The following is a 12,279-nucleotide window of genomic DNA, read 5'->3' on the forward strand; positions in this document are numbered from 1 at the left end:
CTCAGGACTTCATTACATCTATATTATGAATAATTTATGGAAAAATGAGAGATATTGATCTATATATAATCTTTGCAGGGTTAGCTACTAAGGATCATTATAAGCCTTGTGATAAGAGATGGCATCATTGTATTCATGCGGTAAAAATGGCCAAACTCATTAAAGCCGAAGAGTGTCATTTAAAATAAGCTATATTACATATATTAAAATATACAAATATTCAAACATTTTATTGATGTTAATCTTGATATCCAGAAACTACTATGCGTAAAACATATGAGATTTGATTTCTGTGACAAGTGGCTGACATGTTTGAGAATCAGCCAACCAATGATGTGAGTTTGGGGTGGGGCTATATCTTTGTTCGACCAATGGCAGATTCGGGAAAACCTGTTTGAAATCCATTTTTTCAATTCGTTTAGTGGGGCTGTAGTGGTGCTGAAGTTGCACCCGGGTCCTGCTTGTTTCAGCACCACGGACAGCGGCCTCAAAATTACTAAATTTACGGTTTGTGAATGCGCTTTATTGTTTGGTTTTATAAAACGGAAATCTTTCCCAGCCTAACAGACACTGAAATAACACTCTATTGCAAAAAACCAAACTGCTCCATTTTACTGACTACACATACAGCAGGTATTCAAAAGGAATATTATCTCTCACTTGACTGCCCCACACAACATCAACAGTTTATTTGATTAATAATCGCACCTCCATTTCACGCTTTTGTTGTGAAAATACACAACAGACATGTTCTGTTTCGTGCGATGTGTAATAAACACTGTTGAAAATACTGTCATAGCGTCCCTGTAATATTTTGACATGTACATGTCTCATCTGTAAGTTCTATTATTCTGTTTTATATTCATGCAACTGCAGCAATTTTGATTTGTGAAAGAGGAGAGAGCCACATCAGCCTGTCTTAATATTTCACTGTTTAATTAAATGTGGTTTAACTGAACATTACATGTCGACAGAATTACTGGACTTAATTTGAGCGAGCGAGCGAGCGAGCGAGCGAGCGAGAGAGAGAGAGAGAGAGAGAGAGAGAGAGAGAGAGAGAGAGAGAGAGAGAGAGAGAGAGAGAGAGAGAGAGAGAGAGAGAGAGAGAGAGAGAGAGAGAGAGAGAGCGCACAGCCCACTGGCTGAAAGAGAGGATGCATCAGAGAGCGAGAGAAACAGGGATGATGATGATGAAGGAGGCAGGAGAAATGAACAGAGAGAAGAGAGAGATTGATCAGGAAGCAGGTGCTGGACCTTCACCCACATCAGATTGATGTCAGAGGAGGAATGGATGAGCGGAAGGACTCGATGAGCTCCAGCATCTGACCGAACGAACTTCTGCTTCACAGCAGTCTAGTCTCGAGATCATCGATCATCAGTTCTCTATTCTACTCTACGCTTTGCGCGTTTCGCGGGATCTTTTCCTCGTTTCTCGTCTTTAAACCGGCCCGCTCGCAGTTCGAAGCTGCGTCGCATGAACGGAGGCTGATCATGAATATAAAACACATCAGAGTCGGCATATAATGGGGATCGAGGACGCGAGCATGAGGAACGGACGGGCTCTGTCCGACCAGTGGGCCGACAGCGTGGTGGTCCGGCCCCGGACGACCGAACAGCACATCACTGTTAATAAGAGGCTGGTGCTGGGCTTTGCCATCTCCATCCTCACCCTCATCATCGTCACGGCCATCGCCATCACGCTCAGCGTCAGCTTCGAGAGATGCGCCGCGGAGAGCAGCGGGGCTCTGGCCGCGAACGGCTCCAGCAACAGTAAATGGAAACAGTCCCGGGACGGGAACATCAGTCATAGAGACACAGAGGACGGCCAGCAGCCCTGGAGACATCTGCGCTTACCGGCCACCCTGCGCCCTCGCCACTACGACCTCCGACTGTCCGTGTACATGGAGAACTTCACCTTCTCCGGCGAGGTGAACATTGAGTTCGAATGCGTCAACTCCACGAAGTTGATCGTGCTGCACACGGACCGGCTGGAGCTGGAGAAAGTGCTGGTGTACTCGGACAGTAAGAAAGCGGGCGTCATGAGGATCCAGCGCCGCTTCCACTACCAGCCCAAGCAGGTGTTTGTGATCGCGCTGCACAGAGAGATGAAGCCCCTCAGAACATACAAGATCAACATCACTTTTCACGCGCACACCGAGCACGAGCTCTTGGGCTTCTTCCGCAGCTCATACGTGCTGAATGGAGAAAGAAGGTAAAAGCGCTTCAGTCTCAAAAAATAAAAATTAAAAAATTAAAAAAAACAAAGCCTTTCATCCGTTGATCAGGTGTTGATGGTTGATATAATGTTCAGATGTTACCATGGGCAGGGTCTTTGCTTGGGTATCCGGGTATCCAGGTCCCCGGTACAGGTTGTTGAATGCCCTCCTAAGGCCGGGGGCCCTACAATCGTCACCCTGATCATGGGAACTACTGATGCTGCCTTAAGTTCAATCATATGCAAAATGAAGCCTTTTTTTGGCTAATTATTTGCGGTAACAGAAATGTTTACAGTAACCAAAATACCATGACATACCTAGCTTATGTTACTGTAAAATTATAATAAATATGATGCCATTCAAATGTAAAAGCTGCAATCTTATGGTCCTCAATTTAGCAGTTTTACTGCAGCAGCTGTATTGCGAACTTTATGACGATGCTGTCTGATATTGATTTGTAGATGTTTATTGGCATATTTTACAACACCAACAAATCCCTATTTTGCAGTAGTCTAATAATATCCCGTGAGGTATTATCCTAACTAGTATTTATATGGTTTGGATCAAATTATAATAGATTCAATAGTAATGTTCACTTAAAAAAAACAAACATATTAAATGAACATGAGATATAAATGGAGGTTAATGGCAGTAGTAACAATTGTATTAATGTTGAAAATGTGGTTGCCATGCAAAAGTTTTTGAGGTTGGTTTTAATTTGTGTTGATCTGTCCACAGTGGCGTGTGATGTGCAAATGAATGTCAGTAAAGTGTAAAGTACGTCATGGAGATAAATGCTGCTTTCCAAATATTATTACAGCGTATGCCAAAAGAAACAACAATCTCTGGTTCTTCATTCATAATATTGCCAGCTTTAAATCCAGGCTTTAGTTAAAGGGTTAGTTCACCCAAAAAGAAAAATTCGGTCATTCATTACTTACCCTCATGTTGTTCGACACCCATAAGAAACCATTTTGTTCACCTTCAGAACACATTTGAAGATATTTTTGTTGAAATCTGATGGCTCAGAAAAGCCTCCATTGATATGGAGCCAGATCAGCCTCAATATTAATCCATTTACAAAACAAAATTCATAAATGCACAGCACAATTCACATTTATAAAATCTAATTTGTGAATTCAAAACATAATTCATAAACGCACATGTAAAAGCATACATATTTCCCCAAATGCTCACACAAATGCATCTCACCTAAATAAAATAAAAATCTTTACATATAAGGCAATGTATATATCAAGTTCTTAAATTAATTTCCATCACGCATTTATGAAAGATGTTGCATGTATTTATGGATTGTTGACTCTGCATTTGCAAATCGTCACACGTGTGTGGACTGCTTTGAATTTGTGTGTGGGATTTTTGAGACCTTCCTGGTAGGTTAAGATTCCTAAACATATTTTTTTGGAGGATGTTCTGTTTAGCCAATCATGGTGAGCTTTTAATCCACCAATCAAAACGCTCCTTACTGAATAGACTCAAGAAGCTCAGTTCTGCGCTTGTTCTGTGCATTCTTTCGTGATCGGTTGTTTCATGTCCTTTATGTAAAGACATTTTAATGGGTACTCTTTTTCTAGCACCTGATTACAATTTTTACAAAATTATGATTTATGTTGTTTGCACAAAATACAGCTACCCAGTTAGCCTCCTGTCTTATTCACCAAAGTTGCACATACACTGTTTATTCATGTTATCTTTGAAAAATGACTTTAATATAAAACAATATTATAACTGTATAGTGAGAGTAATAGTAATAGTAATAGTAACTTAAGTGGTCTTTTTAGATCTCTTTATAGTTTGTCATAGGCTAGTCACAGGTTACAATATTTCTGTAGCTCTGGATGTTCAGCTTATTACTAACACTTTTTACATTTCATCTTACCTGTAGGGCTGACCTCTGGTTTTTGCTCATTTTATTAAACTACATTAACATATGTAGTACTAATAGTTTATACTTAACACAAATTTAGTCACTCATTGTATTTATTCACAAAATATAAAAAGCAATAAATGCGTGATCAGAAATTTATTCAAGAACTTGATATATACATATTTGTGTAAAGATTTTTTTATTAATTTAGGTAAGATGCATTTGTGTGAGCATTTTGGGGAATATTTATGCTTTTACTTGTGCATTTATGAATTGTGTTTTGAATTTACGAATCCGGTTTTATAAATGGGAATTGTGCTGTGCATTTATGAATTTTGTTTTGTAAATGTATTATTATTGAGGTATTATTATTGATTATTATACTCCATACATTGACACCAATGTCATTTCCTCTCTCAAGACCCATAAAAAGCACTAAAGACGTCGTTACACTACAGTGGCTCTACAATAATTTTATGAAGCAACAAGAATATTTTTTGTGCGAAAAAAAAAATGAAATAATAACTTATATAGTAATGGGCAATTTCAAAACACTTCTTCCTGAAGCCTCGGAGCTTAATGAATCAGCGTATCGAATCATGATTCGTATCGTGTCAGACCGCCAAACTAATGAAATCATGTGACTTTCTGCAATCCGAACCGCTGATTCGATACACTGATTCATAACGGTACGAAGCTTCACTAAGCAGTGTTTTGAAATCAGCCATCTCTATACAAGTTATTATTTAGTTGTTGTTTTAAAATGAGTAGTTGTTGTAAAATGATTGTAGAGCCACTGTAGTGAGATGGGCTTTGTAATGACGTCTTTAGTGCCTTTTATGGGTCTGGAGAGAGGAAATGACATTGGTGTCAAATGAGCCATCAGATTTCAACAAAAATATCTTCATTTGTGTTCCGAAGATGAACTTCAGGTCTTATGGGTCTGGAATGGCATGAAGGTGATTAGTTAATGACAGCATTTTCAATTTTTGGGTGAACTAACCCTTCAAGGTTAGGCAGTTCACCTGTAACTCCTAGTCTAGAATAATTATCTGCATGTATTTTTAAACTCAGACAGTAACTGTTCGTCAGTGTTCAGGGAGGTCAGAGGTCACACAGATCTGAACGCTATTGTAACCTCTGGGTGTCTGACGCTGCACACAATGACTCATTTACTGTCAGACACTGAGACTCACACGTAATCATAGGACGTTTTCCAGTACAGTGATAAACTTTCATACACCCACAAAGTTAGATTAACATACATAAACTATTTATGCGGTTACTACCATAATACCTCAATATGATCAACATTAAGGTGTTCAGTTCATATAATATGAGCTTCTGTTTATACCAAGACAACCCATTTTTATGTTTGAAAATCTTCAGATCAGTAGTTATAATCTTAAATAACTCTTTAAGATCCAGTGTTGATTATCAGAAGCTCATTTGTGTGTTGGCTGTAGTTTTACACTGCCTCATATTCACAGTGATTTCAGTTAGACAGCACTGAATATCAACTTCTTGCTCTTGTTTTCTGTCTTCTGACTCTTTGTCCTCTGAGAGAATGGCTCATGTCTGAATCTTTGCCCCGGGTTTTCCTGTATCTGAGACATGTTTAAGCCTTGTTTTACCCTGAAGGCTTGGCTTTTATGGACACACTTCATAAACCGTTTGTCTGTCCACCAGTTGCTTCTTGTCTTTCCAATAACTGTTGAATCTTCTACTTGCTTTCAGCTGTAAACACAGCATGTTAAGGACTCAAGGCGATTCTTTAAACTCTATTGTGAGCTCTTGATATATCCATTGAAGAGCACCTTTGAGGTAAACTCAGTATATGATAATGTTCAGACAGAAGCTCTCCGCTCCACAGGCTGTGAAGATCGTTGAGTTTAGAGTAATCAGCTCCTGCTGGCTGCTCGTGTATTCATGAACAGTGAACGACGGGGATCTCGCATGATTGAGAAAATACTTGCGTTTATAGTTTATTAGACGTGGGCACAGAGTCGTTCTGATCTGATTGTCTGGGCTTTTCAGAGATTTAACACTTTTTCCCTCCTCCTCTTCACGCTCTTCTTCGAGGTATAAAACCTCTCCAGCAAACTCAAACACCTCCATGTGTTTCACTGCAGGGATTTTCACTCTGGCATCCCTGTAGAATCTCCTCCTGTGTCTGATTTCTCATCACCTCCTGCCTGGGTCTCCTCTGTCATCTTTAAATAGTGTCAAGATGCTTAAAAGGTATCAGCATCTATAAATGTGAATTATATGAAGAGGAGGTAAACAGATGGCACATAATAGACTCGTTATAGATTGTTATGTCATGAAAAGCTACTAATGAGAGTAAAATGTTGTGACAGAAACGCAGGAGCGAGCCGAACAGCCCTCCTCCCCCCGTCTGCTGGTCATGCTGTGGGTGGCGAAGTCAAAGGTCCCCGTGAGGTTTGAAACGAGCTTTAATATCCGTTAATGCGGCTGTCTGGAATGCAGATCACTTCTTCCCCGCTCTCTAACTGGATTCTGAACTTTGATATTCAGACTCACTTCTGATTCTGATGCCCTAGATGTGTCTGTATGTAGATTATTAATGCTTCACTTAAAATTCACCAATCCTACAACATGTAAGATCAGTCTGACAGCTTTTTATTTTTGTCTTGCCTTCGTCAATTTGTTGACGTTGTGCTGTCACAGATGGGTTCATCTTTACGGATATCAGATATATCATTAGTATCTCTTATGGTATGTCGAACATTGATGTGATTTAGTTGCTGTGGTTGAACAGCTCAGTTTTGTCCATCTTCACTCCAGGAAGCTCATTAGTGTGATACAAATACACAGCGATGGCAGACAGAGCTAATTTACATTCAGGAAATCATGTGACAACCAGTGTAATGAAGTTAAGGTGAAATGACTCCTGGACTAGTTAAATAGCACATATTTCAGCAGCGTTTTCTTTCATCTTACCTCTCTCGTGTTTTTATTCTGCAGGTATCTTGCGGTGACACAGTTCTCCCCGACTCACGCTAGAAAGGCCTTCCCGTGTTTCGACGAGCCCATCTATAAAGCCACATTCAGAGTGAGTCTAAAACATGAGAGCTCGTATCAGTCGCTGTCCAACATGCCCGTGGAGGCCTCGACGTCGGACGAGGACGGATGGGTGACCAATCATTTCTCCAGGACGCCCCGCATGTCCACGTACTACCTGGCCTGGGCCGTGTGCAACTTCACCTACAGAGAAGCAGTTACAGACAATGGAGTCGTGGTGAGTCGCGTTTTCAGCCTCCAAAACTCAAGTGTATGAACAGTATACTGAGATTTTATTATTTGAACTATTTTCTAAAACCCAGAAAGCAGCATTTTAAAGCATCATCACAGATGCGCTTCTGAATGAAAGCCATTCTAGAAGATTTTCTGCCTCATCTGCCAAATTATCATGTAAGCTTCAAAGTCAAGGCAATCCTAGAATGCACTGCACTCAGCTCAGTATTAAAGTCCATCCAAAATGGCAAATGAGCCGAGAGAATCGGAACATATACAGAACATATACTTGACTGAGCAAAAAAAAAAAGAAAAATATATATACAATCATGGGGAAGACTGCTGACTTGACATTTGTCCAAAAGACGACCATTGACAAGACACAAAAGGTCATTGTAAAAGAGGCTGGCTGTTCAAAGAGCTCTGTGTCCAAGCACATTAATAGAGAGAAAGTTGTAGGGGAAAAAAATGTGTACAATCAATAGGGATAACCGCACTCTGGAGAGGATTGTGAAATAAAACCCATTCAAAAATGTGGGGGAGATTCACAAAAGGTGGACTGCAGCTGGAGTCAGTGCTTTCAAGAACCACTACACACAGACTTATGCAAGACATACTGTAGGTTTCAGCTGCCGCATTCCTTGTGTCAAGCCACTCTTGAACAACAGATAGCGTCAGAAAAATGTCACCTGGGCTCAAGACAAAAAGGACTGGACTGCTGCTGAGTGGTCCAAAGATATGTTCTCTGATGAAAGTAATTTGTGCATCATCCAAACTTTATATATATATATATATATATATATATATATATATATATATATATATATATATATATATCCATATATATATATCCATATATATATATCCATATATATTTATATAGGTTTATATTGCTATATTCAACATATAGTGGTTACACAATGGATATTGGAAATGGTTGTCTCTATTAACATCAGTCCAGAGTCCACAGTCATATCCGTGCCTACTAAAAGAGTAGCAGACATGTGTGCAACTGGTGTCCACTTATGCTATGATCAGGGTTGTATTCATGACAAACTCTTCCAGGTTTTATATAACATACAGGAACTTGTTTGATGTGAACCGTAGCCATTAAGGTAATATAAAGTGTGTGTTGCATCACTTTCACCACATGCACTTAAATGTTTTTTTATGTCACTGAATCCTCACATTCTAAGCAGCTTCATCTGTCATGCTTCATCTTATGATCTGCGTTACGGATATCACGTTTAGTCAAAGTCCTGCTGTCATATTAGACACTTCCTGAGGGCTTCTGCTGTGTGCCCTTGGCCGGCCTCCTCCTCATATTAGTGTAATTAATCTATCTCCTTCAGCATGACCGCGCTCTCCTTTATATCAAATCATCTCTGCCATGCTGACTGTAGTGTGCCTCTATATGGGGCATTTATACCCACACTGTGGCTTGTAGCGGTTAGCCGCCTGCTAGCTTCCCCCATCAATCACATTAAAGCGGCAGGGTAGCCCCCTCGCTCCATTCATCATACAGATTCGGCGAGAGGAAAGATCGTGGGAGAGGAACGTTGGAGAGCAGAGTGGATTTATTACTCTGGGTTTATGGGGAAACACTGATCTGCCACACACACGTGTAAAGATCACGGCAGAGCCGGCAGCAGTTGTGTGAGCATTGTGTGTTATGTGTTTTAATGCTGTAGATGGTGGTGGTGAATTAACCATGAATTTTAACTTTATAAAACCATGAATTAATGAAGTATATACAGTTATTGATGCAGTTATTGAATTATAGAATCTGGAGCTGAGTGATTCATCTTTCCCTAAAATTTAGCATATTGATGTGCATGTTAAAAGGAGTAATAATGTCAAAGATATTTTTTGAGAACTTTCTGCGATTAAACTACAGATTGCTCAGTCAATCCATCCATCCATCCATCCATCCATCCATCCATACATAACTGGTCATAATCTAGACTCTCTCTACAATGTATATTTATATAATACAAAAACAAATACTTAATTCAGAATTTGAGGCATCATAATTTCTCACACAAATAAATACTAATGCTCAACAGACATGTTTCTGACCAGACATCATTTTTTTTACCTGGTGTCTTCTGTCTTATAATAGTTGTTTGTTATAAAAACTGGTTATTTGACTGTCTCAAAGCATTATATTCAATTCATAACACTGTAGCAGCCGTTATTAAATCCCCTGGTTTAGTGTCAGTCCGTTTTTATTTATCGTATCATTAAAATGACAAATGTTCTTGTGATATCTAATCAACATTCAACACCACTATACTATGCTCATTACGTATTCATAAAATTACCCAGCCTGATCAGAAAAGCTTGTTTACTGCATTTAATTGACAAAATGATGATTTTAGCAGTGGAATGCAAATGCCTTGAAATGTCTATGTAGGTTTTTTTTAATGCTGTTTTGGTGCTGGTAAACCATTCTGACTGGTCTAAACATCACAAGCTGTACAATTTTTACATGTTCATTTCTATGGCACAGTTTGAATCTTTAAAGGAATGAATTTGTGAAGCGCCTGAAGTATCTCTCGTATACAGACATATATAGTGGAATAGCTCAACAGGTTGTTAATCAGGTCAAGTGCTCCTTGTCATCTTCCGAGCTTCATCTTTTCATCAGAAAGAGCTTTTTAGTGAATCAATGTTGAGCAGCCGCTCATTGAGAGACTCACTATTTGAGTTCAATTAACCTCATTTAAGTCTCTGTCAAGCTGCCTTCAATAAAACCAAACAAACAAACAAACAAACAAACAAAGCAGTCCGCACTGGAGTCGGATTGAACAATCTCCACAATGTCTGATTAATAAAGCTTCTCTTGATTGTCAACCTGAATGCTTTGTCTAATTACAGGTTGTTTTAAAGTCACATTGATCTGATTGAGCTTAGAATCATTTCCACAGCCCTAAGTGGCGTCCATTCATCTTTAAATCAGACATATATCAGACAGTAGCTGATCGATACAGTTGCAACATGTGAGGTAAACAACACATAATTCAATGTGCATTGCTGCCAGGCTCTGAAACAAAGGCTTTCCTCTTGCTTGTTTTGCTCAGTAACTCTGTTAGTGTAGGAGGACATTCATTCTGAGTAGATGGATGTTCGTTCAGAAAGCTGTGCTGTTCATCAGCCTTCGGCTAAAACAGACCAAGATCATTTTTACTGTGAGAATACATTTCCCACAGAGCCACACCTCACACACTTTCCCTTTTAGACTTGTTCTCTCCTCACTCTCTCTTTCTCTCTGTCACAAACATAAAACCGTAAATACAGAATAAAGGATTTTGCAATAATGCAAATGTTTTGTCTTTTTGTTTTCCTCGAAATCAATTTTTTTTTTCTGATGACAAATGTCTAAAATGTTATTTTAATAAACTACAGCTTTAAAATGGATGGAAATAATCATATACCGGTAAAATTTTTCACTGGCTGCAGTTCAATAACAGAGTTTTATTAAAAGTGCAGGTCATTTAAAGAAGTCATGACTCCAGCAAAGCACAACAGCTAATTGTCAGTTTTGTTCAATGGCCTTGTGATTTTGAAAGTATGTTTACCATTCTTTTTCATATTTCACGTATTACAACACATTATTCAGTTATGCTGTGAACCAACATAACAAACCATGATTTAAAAATAATAATAATAATAGAAAAATAGATACATTCTCAAGTTTACTGATACATATTTAAAAATCTGTTGTTTCCCTGAAATGTCCAGTTATGACATTTTTTTAAATGAAACTACTTTACTTTTGGAACTTTCTTCAGGATTATGGGGATTATATTATTGTTTAATAATTTTGGACATCATGGTTGGTCTGCCTGTTCAAAACTAATTCTCTAAAAAAAAGGAATGATTTCTGTCATGCTGTAGTGACAATAATATCTTCGTATGTTTTACATCCTGGATGACGGGTGCACTCAAAAATTCCCAAGCCAGATTTTGGCATTTGGCAGACATATTCTCCAAAGATTAGTCTTTCAAATCCCGAACAGTTATCCTTTGAGGGAATTCAGGTTAGGAATAAACCAGAGCCGTACAAGTGTTCATTCAGCACCTGGCACAATTTGACTTTTGTCCTCCCTCTCTTCCGATGTTGTGTTGATGTAGATTCGGCTGTACGCCAGGCCTGACGCCATCCAGAGCGGATCGGGGGACTACGCTCTGCACATCACCAAGAGACTCCTGCCGTTTTACCAGGATTACTTCAAAGTCAAATATTCCCTCCCTAAATTAGGTAAGACTGGCGGTGAAATGCCTTCAGCTTTGTCTGGCTGCAGTGGAACGGGCAATAAATGTTCATCTCACGGGAAAGCGAGTGATTTTTCATAGTTCCATTTGTACTGCCAGCCGGTTCTTTGTGACTTCCTGTTTTGTGCTCGTGTCAAGAGGTGAAGGAGTGTCGACAGCAACTCAGTTCTTGCATTTGTGGATCCCAAAAGTATTCTAGGCTGTTTGTGGTGTTTGGTCTTGGGAATTAGAGCACACACACACACACACACACCATGATATGTGTGGTACTGTATATGTAGTGTGGTTGTGGTGGACTGTCTCGCTCCATTGGGTTCCTGTCAGCTCTCTGTATTCATTTGAATATAGCTATCAATCTCTCTGGGCCTCTGTCTGTCGCTCTCTTCCCCCGCCTGCTCACTTCCTCTCTAAATGTGTGTGTTTGCATGTAATATTAATCATGTTACTCTCTTAAACGCTCTCTGGGAAGCATTTGCTCTGTTTGCTAATAAGGTTAAGACCCTCTCAATATTCACACACATACTACATCTCAATGATTTTCTTTCTGAATTTCTTTCCTTCTCGTTTTCACCTTCTGGTAAATCCAGCTTAAGCTATTAGCTGTGTGTTAAGGAACATGGCAGTCGGTCTGCTAGTTTG

At 39.3% G+C, this 12,279-nt stretch overlaps 1 protein-coding gene across 1 annotated transcript; it reads left to right on the forward strand.

Moving 5' to 3' along the window:
- Nucleotides 1–1,105: 1,105 nt before the first annotated feature.
- Nucleotides 1,106–11,721, forward strand: LOC137049102 (thyrotropin-releasing hormone-degrading ectoenzyme-like). Its single transcript, XM_067427488.1, has 3 exons — nucleotides 1,106–2,212; nucleotides 7,093–7,366; nucleotides 11,500–11,721. The coding sequence occupies exons 1-3, from the start codon at nucleotides 1,524–1,526 to the stop codon at nucleotides 11,719–11,721; spliced, it is 1,185 nt and encodes a 394-aa protein (XP_067283589.1). The 5' UTR covers nucleotides 1,106–1,523.
- Nucleotides 11,722–12,279: the final 558 nt, after the last annotated feature.

Source organism: Pseudorasbora parva, chromosome 20, assembly GCF_024679245.1.
Source record: "Pseudorasbora parva isolate DD20220531a chromosome 20, ASM2467924v1, whole genome shotgun sequence".
Taxonomy (NCBI): domain Eukaryota; kingdom Metazoa; phylum Chordata; class Actinopteri; order Cypriniformes; family Gobionidae; genus Pseudorasbora; species Pseudorasbora parva.

Coding starts and splice junctions, on each gene's coding strand:
- LOC137049102 (XM_067427488.1), top strand. CDS start 1,524: ATGGGGATCGAGGACGCGAGCATGAGGAACGGACGGGCTCTGTCCGAC. Junction 2,213..7,092: donor GTGCTGAATGGAGAAAGAAG/GTAAAAGCGCTT, acceptor TTTATTCTGCAG/GTATCTTGCGGTGACACAGT. Junction 7,367..11,499: donor TTACAGACAATGGAGTCGTG/GTGAGTCGCGTT, acceptor GTGTTGATGTAG/ATTCGGCTGTACGCCAGGCC.